The sequence below is a fragment of the Heloderma suspectum genome, chromosome 9, assembly GCF_057233095.1.
Source record: "Heloderma suspectum isolate Gila_16-S chromosome 9, 16-S_ref, whole genome shotgun sequence".
NCBI classification, from domain to species: domain Eukaryota; kingdom Metazoa; phylum Chordata; class Lepidosauria; order Squamata; family Helodermatidae; genus Heloderma; species Heloderma suspectum.
In genome coordinates, this window is record NC_139466.1 from 25866249 (window position 1) to 25887924 (window position 21676).

The 21676-nt window shown below is 52.3% G+C and overlaps 1 protein-coding gene across 7 annotated transcripts in view; it reads right to left on the reverse strand.

Annotated features, from left to right (window-relative positions):
* The window catches only part of BCORL1 (BCL6 corepressor like 1), a 41477-nt gene that overhangs the window by 11922 nt on the left and 7879 nt on the right, over nucleotides 1-21676 (reverse strand). For all 7 annotated transcript variants that reach the window (XM_084813912.1, XM_084813909.1, XM_084813908.1 and 4 more), the window contains exons 2-11: nucleotides 18550-18682; nucleotides 16145-16235; nucleotides 12759-15161; nucleotides 9713-9854; nucleotides 8167-8247; nucleotides 7305-7730; nucleotides 4333-4553; nucleotides 3012-3218; nucleotides 2754-2920; nucleotides 1080-1225 (exon numbers count right to left, since the gene is read on the reverse strand). In XM_084813912.1, the coding sequence (XP_084670038.1) occupies nucleotides 1080-1225; nucleotides 2754-2920; nucleotides 3012-3218; nucleotides 4333-4553; nucleotides 7305-7730; nucleotides 8167-8247; nucleotides 9713-9854; nucleotides 12759-15161; nucleotides 16145-16235; nucleotides 18550-18635 (3970 nt within the window). In that variant the 5' untranslated portion in view covers nucleotides 18636-18682. The remainder of the gene's footprint in view (nucleotides 1-1079; nucleotides 1226-2753; nucleotides 2921-3011; nucleotides 3219-4332; nucleotides 4554-7304; nucleotides 7731-8166; nucleotides 8248-9712; nucleotides 9855-12758; nucleotides 15162-16144; nucleotides 16236-18549; nucleotides 18683-21676) is intronic.

Sequence of the window (21676 nt, forward strand, 5' to 3'; positions counted from 1 at the left end):
GTAAGCAAAGGATCACTGTGTTCTGGAGGGGGTCAGAAAGGCCCCCCACAGAGCAGCCTTCCCCAGCCAGGTGCTCTCTAGATGTGTTGGACTGCAGCTCTCAGCATCTCCCAGCCAGCTATGCTGGGAGTTGCAGTCCAACACATCTAGAGGGCACCAGGTTGGGAATGGCTGCCACAGAGTCTATTTCAAGAAAGGAAAAAAATCACTTTGGAATGATAGATCCACGCCGATTTTGCAAGCGGGTTTCACGGAGCAAGATTCTCATCTCCTGCTCGTGGACCCTGCTTGCAAAATTCCACATTTCCTAGGTATTTCCCTCCCACATAAATCCATCCAACACCCTCCTTCAGAGGAAAAACAATACATCATAGATGACCCTATGAAATGGCAGGTATCTACTTGGAGGGTGGCTACTAAGAAGAGGGTCTTTTTCTGCTGTGGCACCCCAGTTGTGGAATATGCTTCCCAGAGGGGTTCGCCCGGCATCTACACTGTACTCTTTCGGGCGCCAAATGAAGACCTTTAAATCTTCCTTGGCATTTTAGTTTTTCAGTTTCTGTTTTACATCTGGTACCATATTTTAAATCTTCGCACTGCTGCTAGCTTCTGTTTGATGCTTCCTTTTATTTTTTATATTGCAGTTTTACATTTTTACATTGCATTTTATCTTCTTGCATTTTATGGTTTTAATTGTGTGCCGCTCAGAGAGCTTTGGCTGTTGAGCTGTATAGAAATGTAATAAATAAAATAAATAAAAATATCTATCTTGCAAGAAATAGAATTCTCTCCTGGAAATCAGGCCCCTTTCTCCATGTGGATTTCCCATTCCAGAACAAGGGTTTCCTCATAGCAGGAGTGGGCAACACTTTGGCCCTCCAGATGTTTTGCCTAGCAACTCCTGTCCTCCCTCGCCATTGGCTATGCCAGCTAGGGCTGACGGGAGTGGAAGGCCAAAACATCAGGAGGGCCACAGGTTGCCCACCCCTGCCGTATACACTGGCCAACCTCATGGAAAGAAAACACCCCCCCCAACCCGTCAAAACCGTTGCCTTGCCTTCAACAAAAAGGAACCTTACCACCAAGGAAGCTTTTCATCACCTCGCTGCTGGCCAGCTTCAAGGCCGTCTGCCCTGAATATGTTGCCAAGGTGGGGTCCGCACCGTAAGACAGCAGGAGCCACATGGTCTCCAGGTTGTCGTTCGCCACTGCGTCATGGACTGGCCTGCCGGGCGAGGAGAGCGTTCAACTGTTTAATTCTATGAAATCTGCTGGAGCAGGCCAAAGATCATCTGGACCCTCCCTGCCTTCCCCATGGCACAATCATCAGGGCAAGACAGGAGGGTCTATGGCAGCCTACTCCAAGCTGGTGCCCTGCAGCTGTGCTGGACTAGAACTCCTAGCATGCTGGCATGGGATGATGGGAACTACAGTCCAGCAGGGGAGAAGGCTGGTCGATGGTGAACCTATTCCTGGGGATCCTTCGTTAACCCACAAGCCACACTCATCCCATCTGCTTGCATTTATTATATAAGAACGTAGGAAGCTGCCTTATACTGAGTATTAGTCCATCTAGTCCGGTACTGTCAACACTGACAGGCAGCAGCTCTCCAGGGTTTCAGGCAGGAGTTTTCCCAGCCCTAGCTGGAGATGCTGGGGATCGAACCTGGGACCTTCTGAGCTACAGCCCTCCCCTATTTATACAACACTGAGTGCTCTCTAGTCTTTTTGGTTTCTTTGTCCTGCTGGAGAAAGACTTCCCAGTGTTTTGAGTGCTTTTCAGTGTGGAAAAAGTGGCCACTATGCCTCTGTCCTTGGTAACTGAAGCAACCACTGAATTATAAATAACTAAGAGTATGAGCAGCGGGAATGTCAAAAGGACTGAGCATGGAGGGAGCAGCCAGTGCCCAGTGGCAAAGCGTGTGTCTTTCATGCACAGGGGCACTGACTCAAGTCCCTGGAATCTATGGAGGAAGGATCTGAATCCTGCAGGATTACTGCTGGTCCGGGCAGATAGAATTCCGCATGAGATGGCTCAGCTGTCCGATCCTTCATGCAAGCAGCAGGTGTTCAGAAGAACCCTGTGGTGCAGTCTCTTACAGGACTGTACCACTTCAGACTGCAGATTGGAATGCTCTCATTTTTAAGCGGGGACCATTTTAGCAGGCAGCTCCCCCACTTGCAGCCTGAAGTGGTCCAGTTCAGCATAACCAGTCTGTGCGTTCCAAGGACAAACAAAGCAGACTTATTTATTACATTTATAGCCCACCTTTCCTTCAAGGAGCTCAAGGCAGTGTACATGGTTCTCCTCCCCAATTTTATCCTCGCAACAACCCTGTGAGGTAGGTCAGGCTGAGAGAAAGCATCTGGCCCAAAGTCACCCAGTGAGCTTCATGGCCGAGTGGCGACTTGAACCTGGGTCTCCCAAGTCCCAGTCCAACACTTTAACTCATGCTTCCCCAATCTGGTGTCTTCCAGATGCGTTGGACTACAGTGCCCATGCTGGCTGAGCATGATGGGAACTATCGTCCGCCTGGGGGGTGCCAGCTTCGGGAAGGCTGCGCTAATAACTGCTCTGTGGCGCCTCTTGCTGGCTGACTTTTAAACACGGGGAGATTCCGCGGATCCAGAGGTTAAGACGGCACACCTGAGGCCCCAACCGCAGCAGGACACGCAGCCTCTGGCCAATTTCTCAGGAGCCAGCTTTGGCCAAACCCCTGGCTACGGGGGCTCCCTGCCAGTGGTGGACTTGCCTGGTGCCGTCCTGCGCGCTGCAGTTAACGTTTGCGCCGTTCTCCAGCAAGATGTGGAGGATGTCCTTCCAGCCTCGGGCGCAGGCCTCATGTAAGGCTGTGTAGCCAGCGTTGTCCCGGTGGTTGACATCGTTGTTCTCCTTCTGCAGGCAGTACATCACCACATCCTGGAGAAAGGGACAGCCACCCCCAGTGTCAGAAACAAGGGTGCTGCCCACCGCCTGCCCTCTGCTCCTGGCCCCTAGAGCCAGCCCCCACCTTGTAGCCGAGCCGGGCGGCTCTCTGCAGCAGCGTCTCCCCAGCATTCTTGTTCACTATCAGACGGCGTGCTTCGGGTGGCACCGGGGGTGCCGTGTGGGGCTCGGGGGCTTTCTCCGAGCTGTGCTGCCGGGCCTTGCTGAACGGGCAGGGCTCCCGGGCCTTCTTTGGAGAGCGCATCTTGGACTGGGTCCCCCGTGCCTTGGCCTGAAAAGATCAATATGAAGAGAACACGGTCAGAGGGGTGGAGTGGAAGGAGTCGGCAGGGGTCCCTTTTGTACTTATGGAAAGAAGCAGAATTCTGCAGCACAACACACACCCCCTCCCCTGGATTCTGCAAGCTGTATACGTTATGCACATTACGCATGTATCCATGTACTCAATTCAGAGGAAGAGCAGAGAACTAAATACAACAGCCTACCTCACCTTGGTGCCCTCCAGATGACTTGGACTACAAGTCCATCAGCTCCAGCCAGCATGGCCAATGGTCAGGAATGCTGGGAGTTGGAGTCAAAAACATCTGGAGGGCACCAGGTTTTGGGGAAGGCTGGCATACAGCACCAAAGCCCTGTAAACCTATCAGTGGAAATCTTGCTCCCCCGCTCCCCACCGCAGCCTAGTCTCCTACAATCTCATGGGCACTTGAAAATCTTAACGGCTGGAAACTTGCTCTTAAAAAAAGAAAAAAGGAAACTAACATTCCAAGGGATGCCCAACATCTGCACCCAATACCTGATTCTCTCTTTGCATAGTGCAGCTGTAGAGCAGCAGCCAAGCAACACGTCACGCGGGAGATGGGCCATTTGGTTTTCCTGTGCTTTTATACTTTTACTTTAAAAGCGACTGGGGGTGGGAGGTAGTATGACTCCACATTTGATTGGAACAGTGTGCCTGGTGGGGAGGCGTTTCACCCGTCCCCCCCTTCCGCTGCGTGAACAGCCCCTTCCCAGCGCTTCTGCTCTGATCAAGTCCGGAGCCCTCTGTGGCTGCTTTAACATAAAAATAAAGACACTGGGAGATCCATTCACAGGAACCTAGGAAGCTGCCTTATACCAGGCCAGATTCTTTGCCCATCCAGCCCAGCATGGCCTCCTGTGACCAGCAGCTGCTCTCCAAAGTCTCAGGCAGAGGTGTTTCCCATCACCAGCTCCCAGATCTATTTAACTGGAGACGCTGGGGATTGATCTTGGAAGCTCCTGTGTGCACAGCAGGTGTCCTACCAGTGAGCAAAGGCCCCTGCAGATTCGGCCCTCACACTGCTCCCGCAGCTGTCCCACTCCAGCCTGAACCTTACTGTAGCCCCACCTCACAGACATCGTACCTTCCCCTCCTCACAGAGGCCTGACAGGTGTTTGGTTTTGCATTTGCGTTTCCCAGATGGTTTCTCAAGCACTTCCTCGATGGGAGCCGAGTCGGGGTGATCCAAGAGGAATCCGTTGCGGAAGTCCAGATGCCCTTGGAGGGTCGGAGAAAGCTGGCTCCTCAGCCGCAGCTCCGAGCCTTTGCCTGGCGCCGAGCCCTTGTGCTTCCGGTACCGGAAGTCTGACAGGTGAAGCACAGGGTGAGAGAGATTAGAGGGCCAACGAAGCCCAAAGGCAAAGGATTCTGTGAAATGGGGACCGCTGCCTTTGACCAGACATCAGAGCCTCAAAAATGACCCCACACACACACACACACACACACACCAGGATTGGGGAGCAGGAAAAGAAGGGCCGGTTCTGTGACTGAGCTCAGTGACAACCAGAGAGAAAGCAGGGTTAGAGGGCCAGTGATGTCCAAAAGCAAAGGATTCTGGGAAACCAGAGGCCCAGAAGCGAAGGATTCACTCACAAACCAGGGAAAGGCAGACCGGCTGACCCTCACTGAGCACGCTGCAAGACACCCCACAGCCTTCCACAAAGGCGCGCGAGAGAAGCTTTTCTCCTGCTCACGGCTTTGCCCACACTCCACACCCCGTGGCTCTCCTTCCCTCGCCTCCCTGCACCCTTCAAACTTCCAGGCCTTTAAGGCTCCTCGCGAAGCCTCCTGCGGGGCTGCGGCCTTTTCTGCCTGTGGTCGCAGAGCCTGCGCGGGGGCAGCTCGCCCCCTGGTGGCTGCTGCCGGCAGCAAGCCAGGAGGCCGCAGCCTGTTCCGGGCCGCGGCGGAGGTTTCCTCCTGGCTTGCGACGAGCAAGGCTGCGTTCGGAGGCCGGCTTTGCCGGAGCCGACTACGGGGTGCGTTTGGCCAGTCTGCAAGACCGCTGCGGACTTTTCTTTCCCAAATCCGTACACTTTAAAGATAACTCAGTAAAGAGGCCAGAATGGAGAGGGATCCTCTCATGTTAAAATTCTAGGAAGGGAGGCCAATGCAGGATAAACTGTACAAGGGCATCCTATAGCTGGAATGGCAGCTCGGCAATGCAGCAAATGGACTAGGAAGGCAGAGGGCTCGGCTTCCCTAGAGGTTTTCTGAAAGAAGGCTGGATGGGTATCCATCGGGGCCATTTCAGACACAGGCAAGGCCAAGTGCTATATGCAGTCCCGTGCCAAGCATTGCAGTAGTGCAGAAAGTGATATCGGATGAAGTTTCTAGCCCTTATGGCTCCTTTACCGGGGTTCAACATGGACGGGTGATGCCGGGCAAAATCTCAGAAGACTGAGATGGGAGCGGAGGGGGACAGACTTGGATTCCCAGCCGTCAAGACATCATTTTGTTGCCTAGCTGTTTGTTCCCCCCTCATGGCCAGCATAATACATTCTGCAAAGCAGGGCAATACATGTGTGGGTGTGATGTATACAACAGGCAACGTCTAGCCCCCTGAATTTTGGTTGATTTGATTATACATACACACAGTATATTCTTTTTGGGGGAGCGCTTGGTATAGGACAGCCTTCCCCAATTGGCCATGCTGGCTGGGGTTGATGGGAGTTGCATGCCAACACATCTGGAGGGCACCAAGTTGAGGAAGGCAGATATAGAAGGTTAATGGGTGTCTTCCCAACTCTGCCCAGTGGACTCCCACCTACACCATTGTTTCTTAAACCATTTGGGGGCCCTCATCTGGTGACATCCAGGCAGGACTCTGGGGCAGACGTCTAAGGTTCCGTGAGCAGGAGGGCCTCCAAATGCAGCACGGACTGGCTGATCACAGTTTGAAGAAAGGGAAGTAATACGTCTAAAGTAATACATCTTAACCCCCATAACACCACTACGTCCACAGTCTGCCATCATCTCTCCAGCAGGCAAGTCCCATTCTAGTTGGTTATTATAAGTTCGTTGTAGCTTTAGGAACTGCAGCCCGAGTTCGCTTTTTTTCCTCCTCCCTTTTTCCTTCTGTGCCATGTCTTTTTGACTGTAAGCCTGAGGTCAGGGACTGTCTGAGTTTGCTTGTTTCTCTAATTGTCCTGTTAATTGGTCTGGCAGCCTTTTTGGCTGAAGAGTGCGGTAAAAATGCTTTAAATAAATGAACATACAGAGTCCCCATACATAGCCGCAGGCATGCAGCTTCCTGCAGCCCACACAAGGATCTGTGGATTCTAATCCACTACAAACACTGGCATTAGTAAAGGAACTGAGCATGTCAGACTCCCTCCTAAAATCATCGTACTAGGGAAGACAACAGGGGTGCAGGGGTGGGGAGGCAAGAGTCCTGCAGTAAGATGCTCCTATATGTTCCCTGAAGCTTCCCTAGCTAGCACCGCAGTAGGTGGCTGCAATGCCAAGCTACTGATGCTGGGAGGATGGCGTCCCTAGTTCTGTCTGCTGCAGGACCCAATTCCCGCCTGGGACCCTCCCTTTCCCACCCCTCTCGGGTGCCTTGTGCTTCAATTTTGGAACTACTATCTGAAATGCTCCTCTCCTCAACAGTCAGTGTGCAAAGCCTCTCCCAACCACCTCTCTGATCCCCTGCTTCCCACTTCAAATTGCCACCGTGGCTGCACGTATGCAGTAGCACAAGGAAACATAACAGGCTGGCAAGCACCATGGGCAGCAGGCACATGGGATGAGCAGGGTCTTTCTTCACCCTCCCTCCACCATTCCTCCTGGACACAGGTATAGAGTAGCCTTGTAAAGAAATCCACAAAAGCTATGAGTCTGCAATTATTTTTTCATTCTTAGTCTCCTGGCAGCCTGCTCGCTCACCTGTATGGGATTGCCTTGTCGCGTATGGCGAACAAATGAGTTGTTAAATATGCAAAGCTGCCAGAGAGCCAAATAACACCAGCATTGGCTTTAGGATTATCCAGAGCATGAACATTATGCCAAGGCCTGCTGCCTTTAGGAGCCCTCCTCCCCACCACCGCCCCCAATTACCTGCTTTTGATTTCCGCCGCTTATGGCAACAGCTTGTGTGCTCTTCTTTGTCCCGCTCTATCAAGTACTCCCCAGTCTGGTACTTCCAGCTTTTCTGCCGCCTCCTTTTCTTCCTCTTGACATGACTGCTCTCCTCCTCTGCCTCCTTGTGGCTCCACAGCTGCCTGGTGGCTTCTACTTGCCATGGCAGCCCCCTGGTCTTGCCTGGGTGGAAACTACCTCTTTCCGACCGAGACCTGTCTCGCTCCCTCTCTTTGCAGCCAGAGTGAGGGGAGAGGCGGTGGGATTTTCTCAGCCTGCGATGCTTCAGGGACAGCTCTTCCTCTTCCTTGTCATTCTCCTCTTCCTCTTCCAGCAGCGGCACAATCTCCTGGCCAGCCCCGTCGCACTCCCCTAACATGCTAGCCGAAGAGCCTCCCATACTTCCTGCAGGTAGAAGGAAGGAAAAGACCGCAGCCCATCAGAATTAAGAGCTACATCGAGGACCGCAGTTTGGGCACAACCTCCCTTTTGGGGGGGCTTTATTTTCCCCACTCATAATCCCCCACAAATGTGATACCCACACAAAAAAGAAAAAGAAACACAAAAATCTACACTCTATTTTTCCTTTCAGATTCAGCCTAAAGAAGAGACTTGTCTAACTCGAAAGCGGGCATGCTCCATTTCAAAGAAGTCAACCCGAAATAAAGATATCACCTGTCTTGTTCGGTGCTGTAGGTTTTGGGGGGTTGAGGGGCCAATGCAGCTACTAAGATGCTCTTGCGCAAGACGTTTCAGCCGGACTTTAACCGCTCCCCCCCTCTGCCCCCCAGGACCAGCTCCCCTACCCAGGTCTTAGAAGCCCCTTTGCTCAGCCACCAACCTGACTGGCTGCGTGTCCGGCTGTTCAGCACCACAGGGATGAAGTCCCGGAAATTGTTCTTTGCTTTCTTCTCAATATAAGCTGAGGGGGTTGTATTTGGGAGGGGGTGGGGGTAAAAAAAAAAAAAAGAGAAGAGATCTCTGAAAACTAACTGCAATCTGGAGAGACACAACTATTGGCCCCGGGACATCTTGCCTCATTCATCCCTCCCCAGGTACAGAAGGAAGCTTAGCCAGCTATGAGGATCAGAAAGTGAGCCCCCCAAATGCAAGGTGACAACAGTTCTCAAACTCTTTCAACCTGCAAACTGCTTGGGGTCTTTGGGAGTCCATGTAACAAACTTATTTTTGTTCTACAAGCCAAAAGCACATGCAGCCATATTGAGCATGCAATCCTATGCATGCTCAGCCAGAAAAAGCCCTACAATTCCTAGCATTCCCCAGCCAGCATGGCTGGGGAATGCTGGGAGTTGCAGGGCTTTTTTCTGGCTGAGCATGCATAGGATTGCACCCTGAATAACTTTCTTTCTTCCGGTGCTGGCATCCTTGTCAAAACCAGCACTGTATTATGAAAATCATGGAACCTAGCCCACAGCCATGTTAGCCTGTGTGATAAACAGCCTCACTCTCCATCGCCAGGGGAAAAAAATCAAGTGAAGGACCAAATACAAATATTTGAAACTGTTCTACCACTTTTCCGGGCACCACTGGAATGAAGCTCATGGATCATAGCTTCAGGGTCTCTGCAGTAGGCTTTTTCAGGCACACAACTCATCACATGCACAGTTCCGCCCACTGAGTGCGTGCAGAAAGGGTGGGCTGGGGGGGAGACTGCCCTGCTCCCCACCTCCTTCTGCCACCCAAATAGAAGCAGCTCCAGGTGGCCTAAGCTACAGTGCACTGAGCCTTCTGCCCAGCTCAACAGGCAAGTGGTCCTGCCACAGTCCCACAGGCAGAAATCACCCAGGGGCTAAAAGCAACACTGCTGAGGGGTGGGGAAATCAATGCAAAAATAGCAAACCAATCCAATATGTTTGTTGTGTATTTAGCCTTAAAAAAAAGCATTCCATTTGTAGAAAATTCGAAAGTCAGAGCCGACTGCTGTCAAACGTTCCAGTGCTTTTCCAGGCACTGGACGGGACACTGGAAAGCCAGGTCAGGCATTACTCCTTCCTGAGCCATTGGCTAGAATTCTGGTTGTGCATTTTTCCTTTGATGTATAAAAAAAATAAATAAATGAAAGGAACTCGATACTTCATTTTTTTTAAAATGTAAGCCCCCCAAAAAAAATCCAGGGAAGGGGTATCCCTGAGGGGGCTGGACACCCCATCCAATGGCCTTGGCTTTGTCCTTCCTGGGCTGACCATTCCCTGTAATAAAGATACTATTTCTCATCCTTCCACCCCAGTCCTTCAAAGGCAGGCCAAGCCCAGCTAAAAAAGGATCCCTTCTGAGAGCTACTAGAGGGCTACGGTAGGATCCTTTTTCATGGGCACCAGGCACTAGTGGGAGAAGGAATTGCCATGGCCCAGGGTGGATTCCAATACCTTCGTCACAGCTGTGCCCACGGCACCCTGGGGATGGCTTCCGACGCTTGCGCTTGGCCCGCAGGTTGCCCCGTTCCTTCGTGGAGCCCAACCGGCCCTCTCGCTTGCTGATCCCGTGGAGGTCGCTATGATGCTTTCGCCACTGCAGGTGCAGAAGAGAGATGTCAGTTGGCCCACTCTGCCAGGTTGTTGTTGTTTTTTTAAATCATTTACTACATTTACACCCCGCACCTTCAACTACCATGCCCCCAATTAAAATGACTTTTAAAAGTACAACACAATTCAGAAGAAAAACATGAAAATAAACCAATGTGCCACAAAATCCAGCAGAAAAAAAATTCAGAGAGGCACAGCAGAGCGACAACACTATCCTTCCCCCATCCAAACTGCTTAGCACAGTCTTCTCTAACCTGGTGCCTTTCAGGGTTGGACTACAACTCACACCATCCTCAGCTGGCATGAGCTTTCTGATCTTCACAGCTGGCATGCCCAAGATCTCTTCTGTGATTATAGGCCAGGAGTGGATAACTTGTGGCTCTCCAGATGTTTTAGCCTACAACTCCCATCAGCCCTACCCAGCATAGCTCATGGTGAGGAATCATGGGAACTGCAGGCTAAAACATCTGGAGGGCCACAACCTGCCCACTCCTGCCATAGGTGATGCTGGCTGAGGATGATGGGGGTTGTAGTCCAACACATCTGGAAGGCAGCACGTTGGAGAAGGCTGCCTTAACAGCTAGAAAAGAATGAAATGGCTTTGGAAAATAAGAATATCTTTTGCCTGGCGCTGAAATCACATCAGGTTCCCTGCAAAAGCATTCCGAAGAGCAGGGGGGGCTAAAAAGGCTCCTTTTTGTCAATATTCACCCACCTAACCTCAGAAGGAGGGGACAGCTAGAGAAAGGGCCTCCGATGTCAACCTCAGGGAGCGGGGAGACTGGCGCAGAGAAGATGGTCCAACAGATACCTGAGTCTGAAGCCATGCAGGGCTTTAAAATTTAAGCATCAGCCACTTTGAATTGAACTCGGAAATGGCCTAGGAGTCAGGCTGTGGCTTCTTACAGCCAGCGTCTCAATCAACCAGCTGCTGGAGGCAGGGGGCAAAGGTGGGCATTAAAGCGGACCGGAGGAGCCCTGTAATATGTCACCCAACAGCCTGCCTCTACAAGTGTAGGGCGCTTTCACTCAGGGATGGAAAGACTTTAGGCCCGGGGTCCCAATCCACCCTTCTGGGTTTCTCCAGATGGCCACACCTCCTTCCCCCTGACCACCAATCATTTGGTGGTTTCCCAGTTTGGGCGTGGTCCCCCCCCCCCGCCCCATTCTAAATGGTGGAAATGCCTCTCCCAAGATTTAGTTACTAGCAGTAAAAACTTTAAGATAAAACGTGCTGGGATTTTTGGCCCTGCCCCTTCTGACTTTGGTGGCCCCCCATCGCTGGAATGCGGCCCCCGAGAGCTTCTCTGAAATGGAATGCAGCCCCTGGGCTAGAAGAGGCTCAACACCCCTGCTTCAGGCTCATGGGATCTACTTTGTTTTTCACCGGAACCCAAGGTCCTCTGACTGAAGCCAAGCAGTGGCTCAGGGAGAAGGATGAAGAACTGGTGCCTCTGAGCATGTACACTCAGCCCAGGAATTAGTTTCTGATATCAGCTCAGGATCTTGCATACGAATCTTTTCCCATGCAAACCTACTCCTGTTTTTCTCCAAGCTTACTTTTTTTTCTTTTTCTTTTTTTAAAGCAAACCTAATTTAGGAAGCGGAAAAGGGTTTTCATTTTCACTACTGTAAAAGCACTGGGAGTCAGAAATCCTCGATGATCTACCCCAAGCCACCCAGAGATGGACCAGTAGTTCCCAATCTACTTTCTGCCCCACCCCTGCCCTAACCTCACCACCAGCACATCACAGCCCCCCAGACACCAGGGAAGACCACCCCCCATTCTAAAGCAACACCTCCAAAGCAAGAGCCCCGATACCTTCCTGCTCATAAAAAGATAAGATAAAAAAAACTTGTCTCGTGGTGTTGGCGAGGCTGATTAAAAGACAGGGTTTGGGATCTTTTGTGGGGAGCTGCGCTTGATATTGCATGTCCTGCCTACCATTTAAAAATCACCCAACCCAGAGGGTCGAGGTCATCCTGGTAAGGCTGGAACATGCAGACACAAGCAGAAATGCTCCAAAGGCTGCCTCTGCAGTTCACGTGCTGTCCTCACATCTGAGTGCTTCAGTGTTACACAGAGGTACGACTTGGCTGCATTTTAACTGTGTAAAGCAGGACTCTAGAATCTCTGTCACCCCAGGGCCAAATGCCATTTTGGAGAAGAGCTCGCTTGGGGGTGGGGGGGCATTCCGGTGGTGGGCAGGGCCAAATGCAAAAGGGTTGCGAAGCCTTAGGAGAGGCATTTCAACCTTTCAGAATGGGGAAAAAAACACGCTAAAAGCAGGAAACCACCAAATGACTGGCGGTCAGGGAAGGAGCATGGCCTTCTGAGGAACCCCGGAGGGCTTGATTGGGACCCAACAGAGGGCTGCATTTGGCCCCCAGGCAGGAGGTTCTGCACTCCCGATTTAAAATAACACCAGAGGGACCCACTTCATACAACTGCTTTCTTGCAGCCAGTTTTGTGAATTACGCAAACAGATTATCCAAGGAAAGCAAGCAACCGAATCAAAAATAGCCAAACATTGAATAAGTGACTGTTCTTATAATTGTCATGCATCATGCAAGCACTTGTAATGAGAGACACTCATGAGAGAATGACTTGAGTAAGAAACTCAGGCTTATCACCAAAAACAATTCCCAGCTCTGCCAAAAGTCCTCCCCCTGTAGTATCAGAAGCATCCTGAAGAGCACTGTCAGCCTTCCAGGATGGAAGGCTGACAGTGGTTGATGTCTACCAGCATCTATCAATCTTCCCTGTGGGTATTCCTTAGCTGCAGCACTCAGCAAGAGACTAGTCCTCACTGAAGGTCCCCAACCCTCAGTCCAGTCCAAGCAACTTCTCTGGCAACCTCGGGGTCCCTGCACCAGCCACGTCACTCACCTTGCGGGGGTGTAGGTTCTGGCTGTTCGACTTGCGAAGAGCGACAGATTCATCGCCACCCCCCCGGCACTTCATCTTCTTGTGAGCTGGCCTGTCCGGCCCCTCGTGCTGTCGCTTGGCCTTGCAAGGGAAGCTGCCCTCCACTTTGATGTGGGCCACCCCCTTGAGCTTGGCCTTTGGAGTGTCTCTCGAGGCAGCCCTGGCGTGCGGGCAGGCAGAGGAGGCAAATGGCGCCTCCGGTTCCACCCTCTCCTTCTTCACCCGGCTGAGATCTACCTGATGCACGGTACAGGGAGGGACCTCCGTCTGCAGCTGGTTCCGGGACGCGGAGCATCTCCGCTCCTTGCTGTGGCTGTCCACAGGGGGCACTGGCTCAGAGGCCGTCCGCACACTTGGCTGGCTAGCTAAGGGAAGGCCATGGGATAGGTAGGCAGTCAAGAACTGATTTTTAGGCTTGGTGTCCCCAGGGCGCTTGCGACTGCTGCCCTCGGGGGGAGCTTCGGGAGGGGGGGCGATCTCAGCCGCAGAGTCAGTCTCTAACCTCTCAGAGCCGTAGTTGGGGGCAAGACCCTTGGAGCCCCTGGCGTCCGGGAGGTTGGTTTGCAGCGCCGGCGAGATGCACAGAGGGCTAGCCGCATTCGGCAACGCGGCCTTGCAAGCCTTGCCCTGCGAGGGGGCGTCTGGGCCCTTCTGGGCCCCCGTGGCAGACTCTGCCGGCTGAACGGCAGGGAACACAGCCGGTTCGCCCGTGCCGACCAGCTTGGGGAGCCCGACTGCATTGGGGGAAAGCTGTCCGGCTGCAGAGATGCCAACAGAAAGCAGAGGACCCGGGTGGTAGTGGGACCACCCCACCGGCAGAAGGTGCGGGCTGGCGGGCTTCCCGTTGAGTGAACACCGAGGGTAAGCCTTCCCCTGCCCAGGGTTCCAAACGGCCAGCTCCTTGGATGGACACAAGGGGGGCCCGGGGGGCCCTCGGCTGTGGAGAAGCTGCCTGCCATGATCCGGGGGGCCCTCAGCGCTGCTCTTCTTCCCTGAAGGGGGGCCGGCACTTCGGGGCTCTCCCTGGTCAACGATGGAAATGGGTTCCTGCTTGGGAAGGTGGCGGGCATCCCTGCCAAAGCTGGCGCCAGAATCCTTGCCCAGCAACACGGAGGCCGGCACGGGGTTGGCCACCCCAACGTAGGTGCCCGGGATGGCACTGATGAGGGCTGTTGAGTTCTTCACCCAGGAGCCCTGCTCCCCGTTGCGCAAGAACTCCGGGAAGATGACGAAGGGCGAGGCAGCAGCTGGCGGGTTGCCCACGGCCTGAGCCGCCCGCTGGGACTTGGAGAGGACCGGGGTGTGCACCGGGGTCAGAATGGGCATGGGGGGTGTCTTGCGCTGGCTGGGCGGAGGCAGTTTCTGGCGGTTGGACTTAGAGGAGAGGTCGAGGGGCATCTCGCTGCACTCTGGGGAGGTGGAGACCGTCTCGCGCTCCAGCTGCGGGGGAGATTTCAGCGGCGAGATGGAGGCCAGGACGCCCGCAGCCAGCTGCTCGGGGGCTGCCGCCACCGGGGCTCTGGCAAGCACGCTGGCTGCACCCGGCACAGGGACGCTGCTGGCGCAGGAGGCCACCAGGGCCGGTGTGCTGGGGGAAAGGTCTGGCCCGTTGGCAGGAGGGACAGGGCCGGCGGCCACAGTGGCACCCTTCTCTCCCGAGGAGGTAGGGCAGCTCAGCGGGCTCACCTCCACCGACGCCGCTTTGGGGTCCGCCGCCAAAGGCCGGGCCACGGAGAAGGCATAGGGGTACGTGCGCAGCTCGGAGGGGGCGAGAAGGCCAGGCAAGCAAGGGTCTTGCTGGAAGGGGGGTAAGACAGGCAGGGCAAGCGTGGATGAGACCCCGAGGGGGTTAGGAAGAGGCGGGAGGTAAACCAGAGGCTGGCTGGGGGCCAGGACTGCTCCGGGGGGGAAGGAGAGGGACATCTTTTGCATAGCAGGGGCCTGAGACGTCGAGAAACAGACACTTTTCAAGGTGAAGGTGGCTGGGGCGGAGGCCAGGGTGCTGCAGCTGCTGGTGGTGGTGGTGGTGGTGGCAGGAGTGGCAGCCAGCGTTGCACCACCAGCTGGGGCGCTCTTCTCTCTCCCCGCATGTTCACTCTCCGGTGCCTTTGGGCAAGCAGGGCTAACGTCCGCCGCCTCTTTAGCAGAGGGCCACATACAGTCCGGGCCACTGCTCTCCGGCTTTGTGGATTCAGCCTCTCCGGTTTCACTTGGGTTGGCATCGCCGTCCGTCAAGGCCTTCCCGGCGAAGTCTGGCTCACGGGGCTGCTCCTCAAGCTTGGGCCCAAGTTCCTCCTCCACGATGCCCTCCGCCTCTAACCCTTTGGCACTGCTGCCGCTACTCGAGACCGCTGTGAGCTCCACCTGCAAGGATGGGATGGGGAGAGAATAAGGATCACATCAGCTGATGCTTGTACATCGCCAGCATGTGCTTTGCATACATTATCGCAGGAATTCCACAGTCAGCCAATAATCCGTGTTACTGTCCCGATATATTGCATGGGGGGGGGGAATGCAGGAGGAAAAGGTGAGCGGTTTCCCGAAGGCCATCTAGTGAGCTCATGGCAAAGCTGAGATTTGAACAGAAGCCTGCCCAGTTCACAGCCCCATCTCTTAGCCGCTCCACAACTCTAGCTCGAGATAACAACATAAAAATCCCTCCCCTGCGGGATTGTTTTCTTCTTCTGCGCCCACCCCTTTTTCCTTGTGTGTCATGTCTTTTTGAGATTGTAAGCCTGTGGGGGCAGGGACTATCTTGTTTACCTATTGATTGTAAACCACTCCGAGGGGCTTTTTTGGCTGAGGAGTGAGATAAAAACACTTTAAACAAATAAATAAAGGGTTCAAGGGTTGACCCCAACATCTGGCATTCAGAGACAGATCGCATCTGCAGCTGGTGGCTCCATTCAGTTCTCATGGATAGGAACATGTTTTGTACCAGGTCAGACTATTGGCTCATCTCCCTTCGCATTATCTACTCTGACGGGCGGTGAGACAGGTCTTTCCCATCGCCTGTTACTTGGTCCTTTTTCAAACTGGAAATGCTGGGGATTAAACCAGGGCCCCTTCTGCATGCAAAGCCCCTGCTTTGCTACAGAGATATGGTCAATGACCAACAACCGTTGACAGGTCTGGTCCTCCTCCATGACTCTAATCCCCTTTTAAAGCTATCCAAGCCTGCAGCCATGACCCCATCTTGCAGCAGTGAGTTCCACAAATTTTCACTGCACATTGATTTGGGTTGACAGTTCTCTGGGCAAAACAGCAAGCTAGTCAGACCATCTGAAATCCAGTCAGGGTCAAGACCTCCTTCCCTAAGCAAGCCTGCCGCTGCCACCTGGCCTCACCTTGGAAAAACTGTTGCCAACGCAGAAGTCAGGGGAGCCCAGATGCTGGGAGCTGCCGGTGTTAGATTCTTCATCAGAAAGCGGGGCTCTCCTGTTGTGGGAAGGAGAGAAAACCAGTGAAAGCCAGAAACATCCCCCAAAGCTTGCAAGATTCAGAGCCGGAATTGCCAATCCAAAGTGCACTCCCCCTCCCCCCCTGCGCACGCACGCGCGCACACACACACAATCTCCTAATGGTCTCCAGATCTCTCTTGATAGCAAATGTACAGCCAGGGCCAGGAGAAGTCTTGGTTGGCCAGAGACAGTTCACGAGTCATGCACTGCCAACCCATTCAAAAGGACGAGCGAGCTGGCCAGGCCCTGCTTTGTGCAAAGTGGGTAAACAAACCATGAAGGAATAACTCTGCCTTCGTCTGAACCTGGGATTATAGTTAGGTGTGCTCAAACAAACCAGGATCAGAAGCCAGCTTTAAACCAGGATGTGAAGTCATGTAAGTCAGATTGTGCACAAGTTATATTGTTGAAGTTTTGTTCATATGTTATAAATGCAAAATAAAAACGGGGAGGGGGGGACGACACACACACCATGGTTTAAAGCTAGTTTATGAATCCTGGTTTGCTTCAGCGCACTTAAGCCGCCTCCGGGCCCAGGTGTGCAGCTTGCGAAAACTGTATCCCCAAGAATGTTTAAAGCAGACTGTGAAGTACCAGGGCGGATTATGGCCAAAGCTGGTGTGGGTAAAACACCAAGAAGCCCAGAATCCAGGCCCTTGAAAAAGAGAAACCCTTAGCTTCTCCCTCAGATAAACCTCCCATAGCCACAATCTCTTCCCAGGTCTCTGGGTAGCTCTTCATGACTGCTCCCACATCTCAACCACCAGAAAAAGCATTTCCTGGTTTGGAAGTACCCCCTACTCAACACTGGGGTGGGGGGAGACGGAACAGAACCAATGCCCTTTCTTCACAGGCATATGGTGGACGCGGAGAGATGACTGACCCCCACAGGCATATGCTCCTTTTGTCGCAGTTGTGAATGCAAGTGCTACAGGTGAAGCAACATTTTCCTGAAATCTGGAGAGCTAGCAAAATTTCAACATTCAAACTCTGAATTTTTCAGATGTGGAACCCAGATCTTGACATCTTCAGAGTTCAGTTTAAAAACGACAGCTTATATGCCAATACATTTTAAAGACAATATTAAGTATAAGTTTGTCAAATTCAATACTTTAAATAAACCACAATTGTTACCACGTGGTATAGTGGTTACAGTGTCAGACTAGGACAGGAGGAACCTGGGTTCAAATTCCCACTCAGTCACGAAGCGTACTAGGTGACCATGGTCTGGTCACCCACTCTAAGCCAACCTACCTAACAGGATTGTTGTGTACATAAAGCAGGGAGAGGAGAGAAGAACCCAGAGTTCCTTGGAGCTGCCGTTTTCTGATGAAGAATCTAACACCGGCAGCTCCCAGCATGTCATTTCATTATTAATGATGATGATGATAATAATTTTCATTATGAATTATTATTATCATTATTAACCTGCCCAGTCACTAAGGTAATCAGAAGGCATGCCCCTGGTGGTTCCACATGGACATATGGCCTGACTGGAGTCCGCCTGGAGAAGAACCTTCAATGTGGTAGCCCCCTTTCTATGGAACTCCCTGCCTCTGGAGGTCAGGCAGGTGCCAACATGGTGGTATTTCTGGCGCCTCCTGAAAACATTTTTATTCCAAGAAGGCTTCCTTGACTGATCAGCCATAGTTTTTATTGGTACTCTGTTTTTTAAAATAACAATTTTTAATACGGAGTTTTATTTGTTTTACCTTTTTATCTTTTATCTTTTATTGTTCACCACTCCAGAATCTGTTCAGATGTGAAGCAGTACATAAATGTTGTAAACAAGCAAATTATCATCATCATCATTCTATAAAGCCATCCACCAATGGTTAAAATTGATTATGCCGGGTGTGGGGATCAAACTTTTACAGGCTTGGACATATCTTCTTTTATTTACAGCATGTGTATGCTGCCTCATAACATAAAGTTCTCTAGGCAGCTTACAGTAAACATAACAATAATTTACATACAAAATAAAACCATAAAACCAAAAGGAACAGAAACGATGACAATGAAACAAAACTCACAGCACCACAAAATTAAACACGCAGATTTCAAACCTGAAAGACTACAAGAATTCTTTTTTTAAAAATCCAACTTCTAACAAAATAACTTAAGCTGGAGAGGGGGGTGGGGGGTGTTTTTTTTTTAAACCCTGGAGAATGCCCCCTCCCAACCTCCATTTCAGACCTAGACAAAATCCGAGGATCTCACTCAGCAGTTGCCTGAACCCTTCTCTCCCAGCCTATGGCGGTCAAACACACGCACGCACGCACACACCTCACCTCTCTTCGTTGAGGCCGCACATGCGAATCCGCTCAGCACCAGTCCAGTTGTGCACCCCGCTGTAGAGAGGTGCTGCAGAGATCATGACAGACGCTCAGCGCCAACCAGGCCCGGTCCTGTCAGGGGCTCCGCCTGCAAAAGCCAAACCACACAGCATTAGGGCTGCATTCCATGGCTACTGTTTTCCTTTGCAGGGCTTCCGTGGGGCAGTTCTGAGAGGTAAAGAGCAAACGGGGGTGTGGGGGTGTCAGTCACATCCACCTCAGCTAAGGTGAGATGCTGCTAAGTGCAAAGGGCAGGCTGCAAGCAGAGTATTGCAGGGAAACAAATCCAAAAGGTATGGCCAAATTCTTTGGCTTAATGCTCCTGGCCCCTAAAGTGCTAGGACAGGCTCGAGGAAGTCTTGAACTGCATTTGGATGGAAAAACCTCAAGCCGAATTCTTTTCAAGAAAGAAGCCATTTTTCTTTAGGCACTGAAGTGTGGTCAGGCAGCTAAATTGAAAAGCGGCTCTTAGAACAGCTGTGTAAGACATGAGCTGCCAAAAGTCTAGTCTGGGGCCACTTTGGGAAGAGATTAAGGGAATTCAGACCAAACCAAAAAGGAGGGTACCATGACTTCTCATGAGGAACAGTTAGCACAGATAGAACACTAGAAAGGAATTCAAAGCCAGTGAGAGCCAGTGCAGCAAAGCAGTTAAATGGTCAGACTAGGATGGGGGAGACCAAGGTTCAAATCCCCTGCTAAGCCATGAAGCTCATGGGATGACCTTGAGCCAGCCAGTCTCTCAGCCTAACCTACCTCACAGGGCTGTTGTGAGGATAAAATGGAGAGGGAAAACCGTGTACACTGCCTTGAGCTCCTAAATGTAGTGAATAAAATAAAAGTCAAAAAGAAGAAGAAGGCATACACCCCAACCCTGAATGTCCCTCCAATACTGTGTGTACTGTCACAAGCACAAGACTCTCAAGTTTTCTTCAGGTCCCAGAGGGCTTGCAGAGAGGGGATACAACTCTCCCAGAAGCTGGCACCAGGCAACCTTGGGAGAAACACCTGTGAGATCCGTGGGGAGGAAGAAACTAGAACCCCGTGTAAAATGGGGGGGGGCTGCTGGGGGAGAAGTGGAGGCTGATGGAGGCAGGATCCCCTGCAAACCGGGATGAAAGATGCCAGAAGCAGAGGCGAGCGCATTTGCCGCACGTGCAAGGAAGGATGGGGTCAGTGGCAGAGCCACGAAGGCCCCTCGAAGGATGCAGCAACAGAAACGGACATTGTTGAGAGCATTCTTCTTCTTTTTTTTTTCTCAGGGAGGATGTGGGAAGTGAGCCAGACAGAAGCATTCCCAGGGAATACAGAAAAGGGGAGAGCAGGAATCCTTTCCAACCAGGAGAACAGAATTGAGGGATTCAAAGTGCGTGTGTCGGGGGGGTGGGGAGGGAAGGAACACAACGCCCCAGATCCAGGCAGCACCAGAGCATGTTCCCGGGGAGACCATGGGGAGTTTCCCTCTGGGCAGGCAGCGGAGGGGGAGGTGCCAAGAGCAGAGAGAATTCCGCAAAGGAATTTGCCAAGTGCCCTCGACCAAGCTCACCAAAGAGGACGATCCTCTTGGAAGTGGGAATCAACAGGAGTCAGAAGCGCAGGGCAACAGCCTGGAGAAGCGGCAGGTACCTTCTTTCCCCCTCCCCCAGGATGCCCCACCCTCCTCAGCAGGAAGCTACACGGCACAGATCCACAGTGTTTCCCATAATGTCAGTCCTGCAGGGCCTGATGAGCGATCAGCGTGGCCAGACACTCTCTGCTCTGGTCTATCGGGCATCTGCTCCTTTAAGGAACAGTTATGTAGATGGTTCTCCCTAGCTGAAGAAGATGAGCAGAGTGGGGGGGGAGGGGGGAGATAGCCAGACCTGGGAGTCTCCATGCGTGTTTTCTGGACATGTAAGAGGAGCCCCAAGAAACTTCTCCTGCCTGTCCCCACATCGCTTATTTTCTGCATTTCAAATTTCTCATGACAGCAAACTCAATTTTCATGGGTGAGCAGCTTGAGCCTATGCACGCTTACTTGGAAAGACATTCCCCCAATTTCAATGGGATTGGGAGTAACTGCACCCTAAGCAGAGGTTGCTGTAATTGTAGCCCCCCCCCCGCCCCGAATATAGTATACACCCCAGTGATGGAGACCTTCGCTTGGGTGGTACACATGAACTGGTGGGAAGGGGGGGGAGAGGGAGAGGTCAACTCCCCCACCCATTTCTATTTCTTTCCTTTCCTTACTTTTTAGAAGCCTGCTCCAATCCTGAGAGATGGACTTCCTCAGTTGAACATAACCCATGATGTAACAACTGCAGCACCAGTGTCTTCCTGTGTCCCCTTTCGCTATTTGTCAAATAACCCACTAAAACAGGGACAGGGAATGTACAGCCCTCCAGATGTTGTGCGCCACAACTCCCATCATCCTTCACCACTGGCTGTGCTGGTCAAGGCTGATGGGAGCTGCAGTCCACCACTCGTTTCCCATCCCTGCACTAAACAGTATCAGTACCATCATCACTTGGAGTTCTGCTTTTGGCTCCAGATACTAAGATTCAAGGGGGATGCTGATGACGTGAACCTCTTCCTGAATCTCTTCCATGTCAGCTTAGCCAGAGGATCAGCAAAAAGCATGCCAGAACCTGGCCTTTAAGCTTGTATGGGGTATTCCTGCAAGTTAGGGAGGGGCTGTAGCTCAGTAGTAGAGCACCTGCTTTGAATGCACAAGGTCCGGGTTCAACCCCTGGCAACTTCAGGCAGGGCTGGGAAAACCTTCCACCTGAAACTCTTTGAAAGCTGCCTCCAGTCTGAGTAGACCTTCCCTAACGTGGTGCCTTCGGGATGTTTTTGGACTACAATTCCCATCAGCCCCAGCCAGCAGGGCCAATGGTCAGGGATGATGTGCACTGTGGTTCAAAACATCTGGGAGGTACCAGGTTGGGGAAAACTGGTGTTGATAGCTCAGTATGAGGCAATGGCTTAAGTCTCAATTCACAGGCAATAGTGCGCTCACTAATCTAAACCTAGGGGATGAGAGGTGGGGTTAGCCTTGCCGCAGGGCGAGGCAACTGTGCCTGCCCCCCTCCTAAAGTTTAGG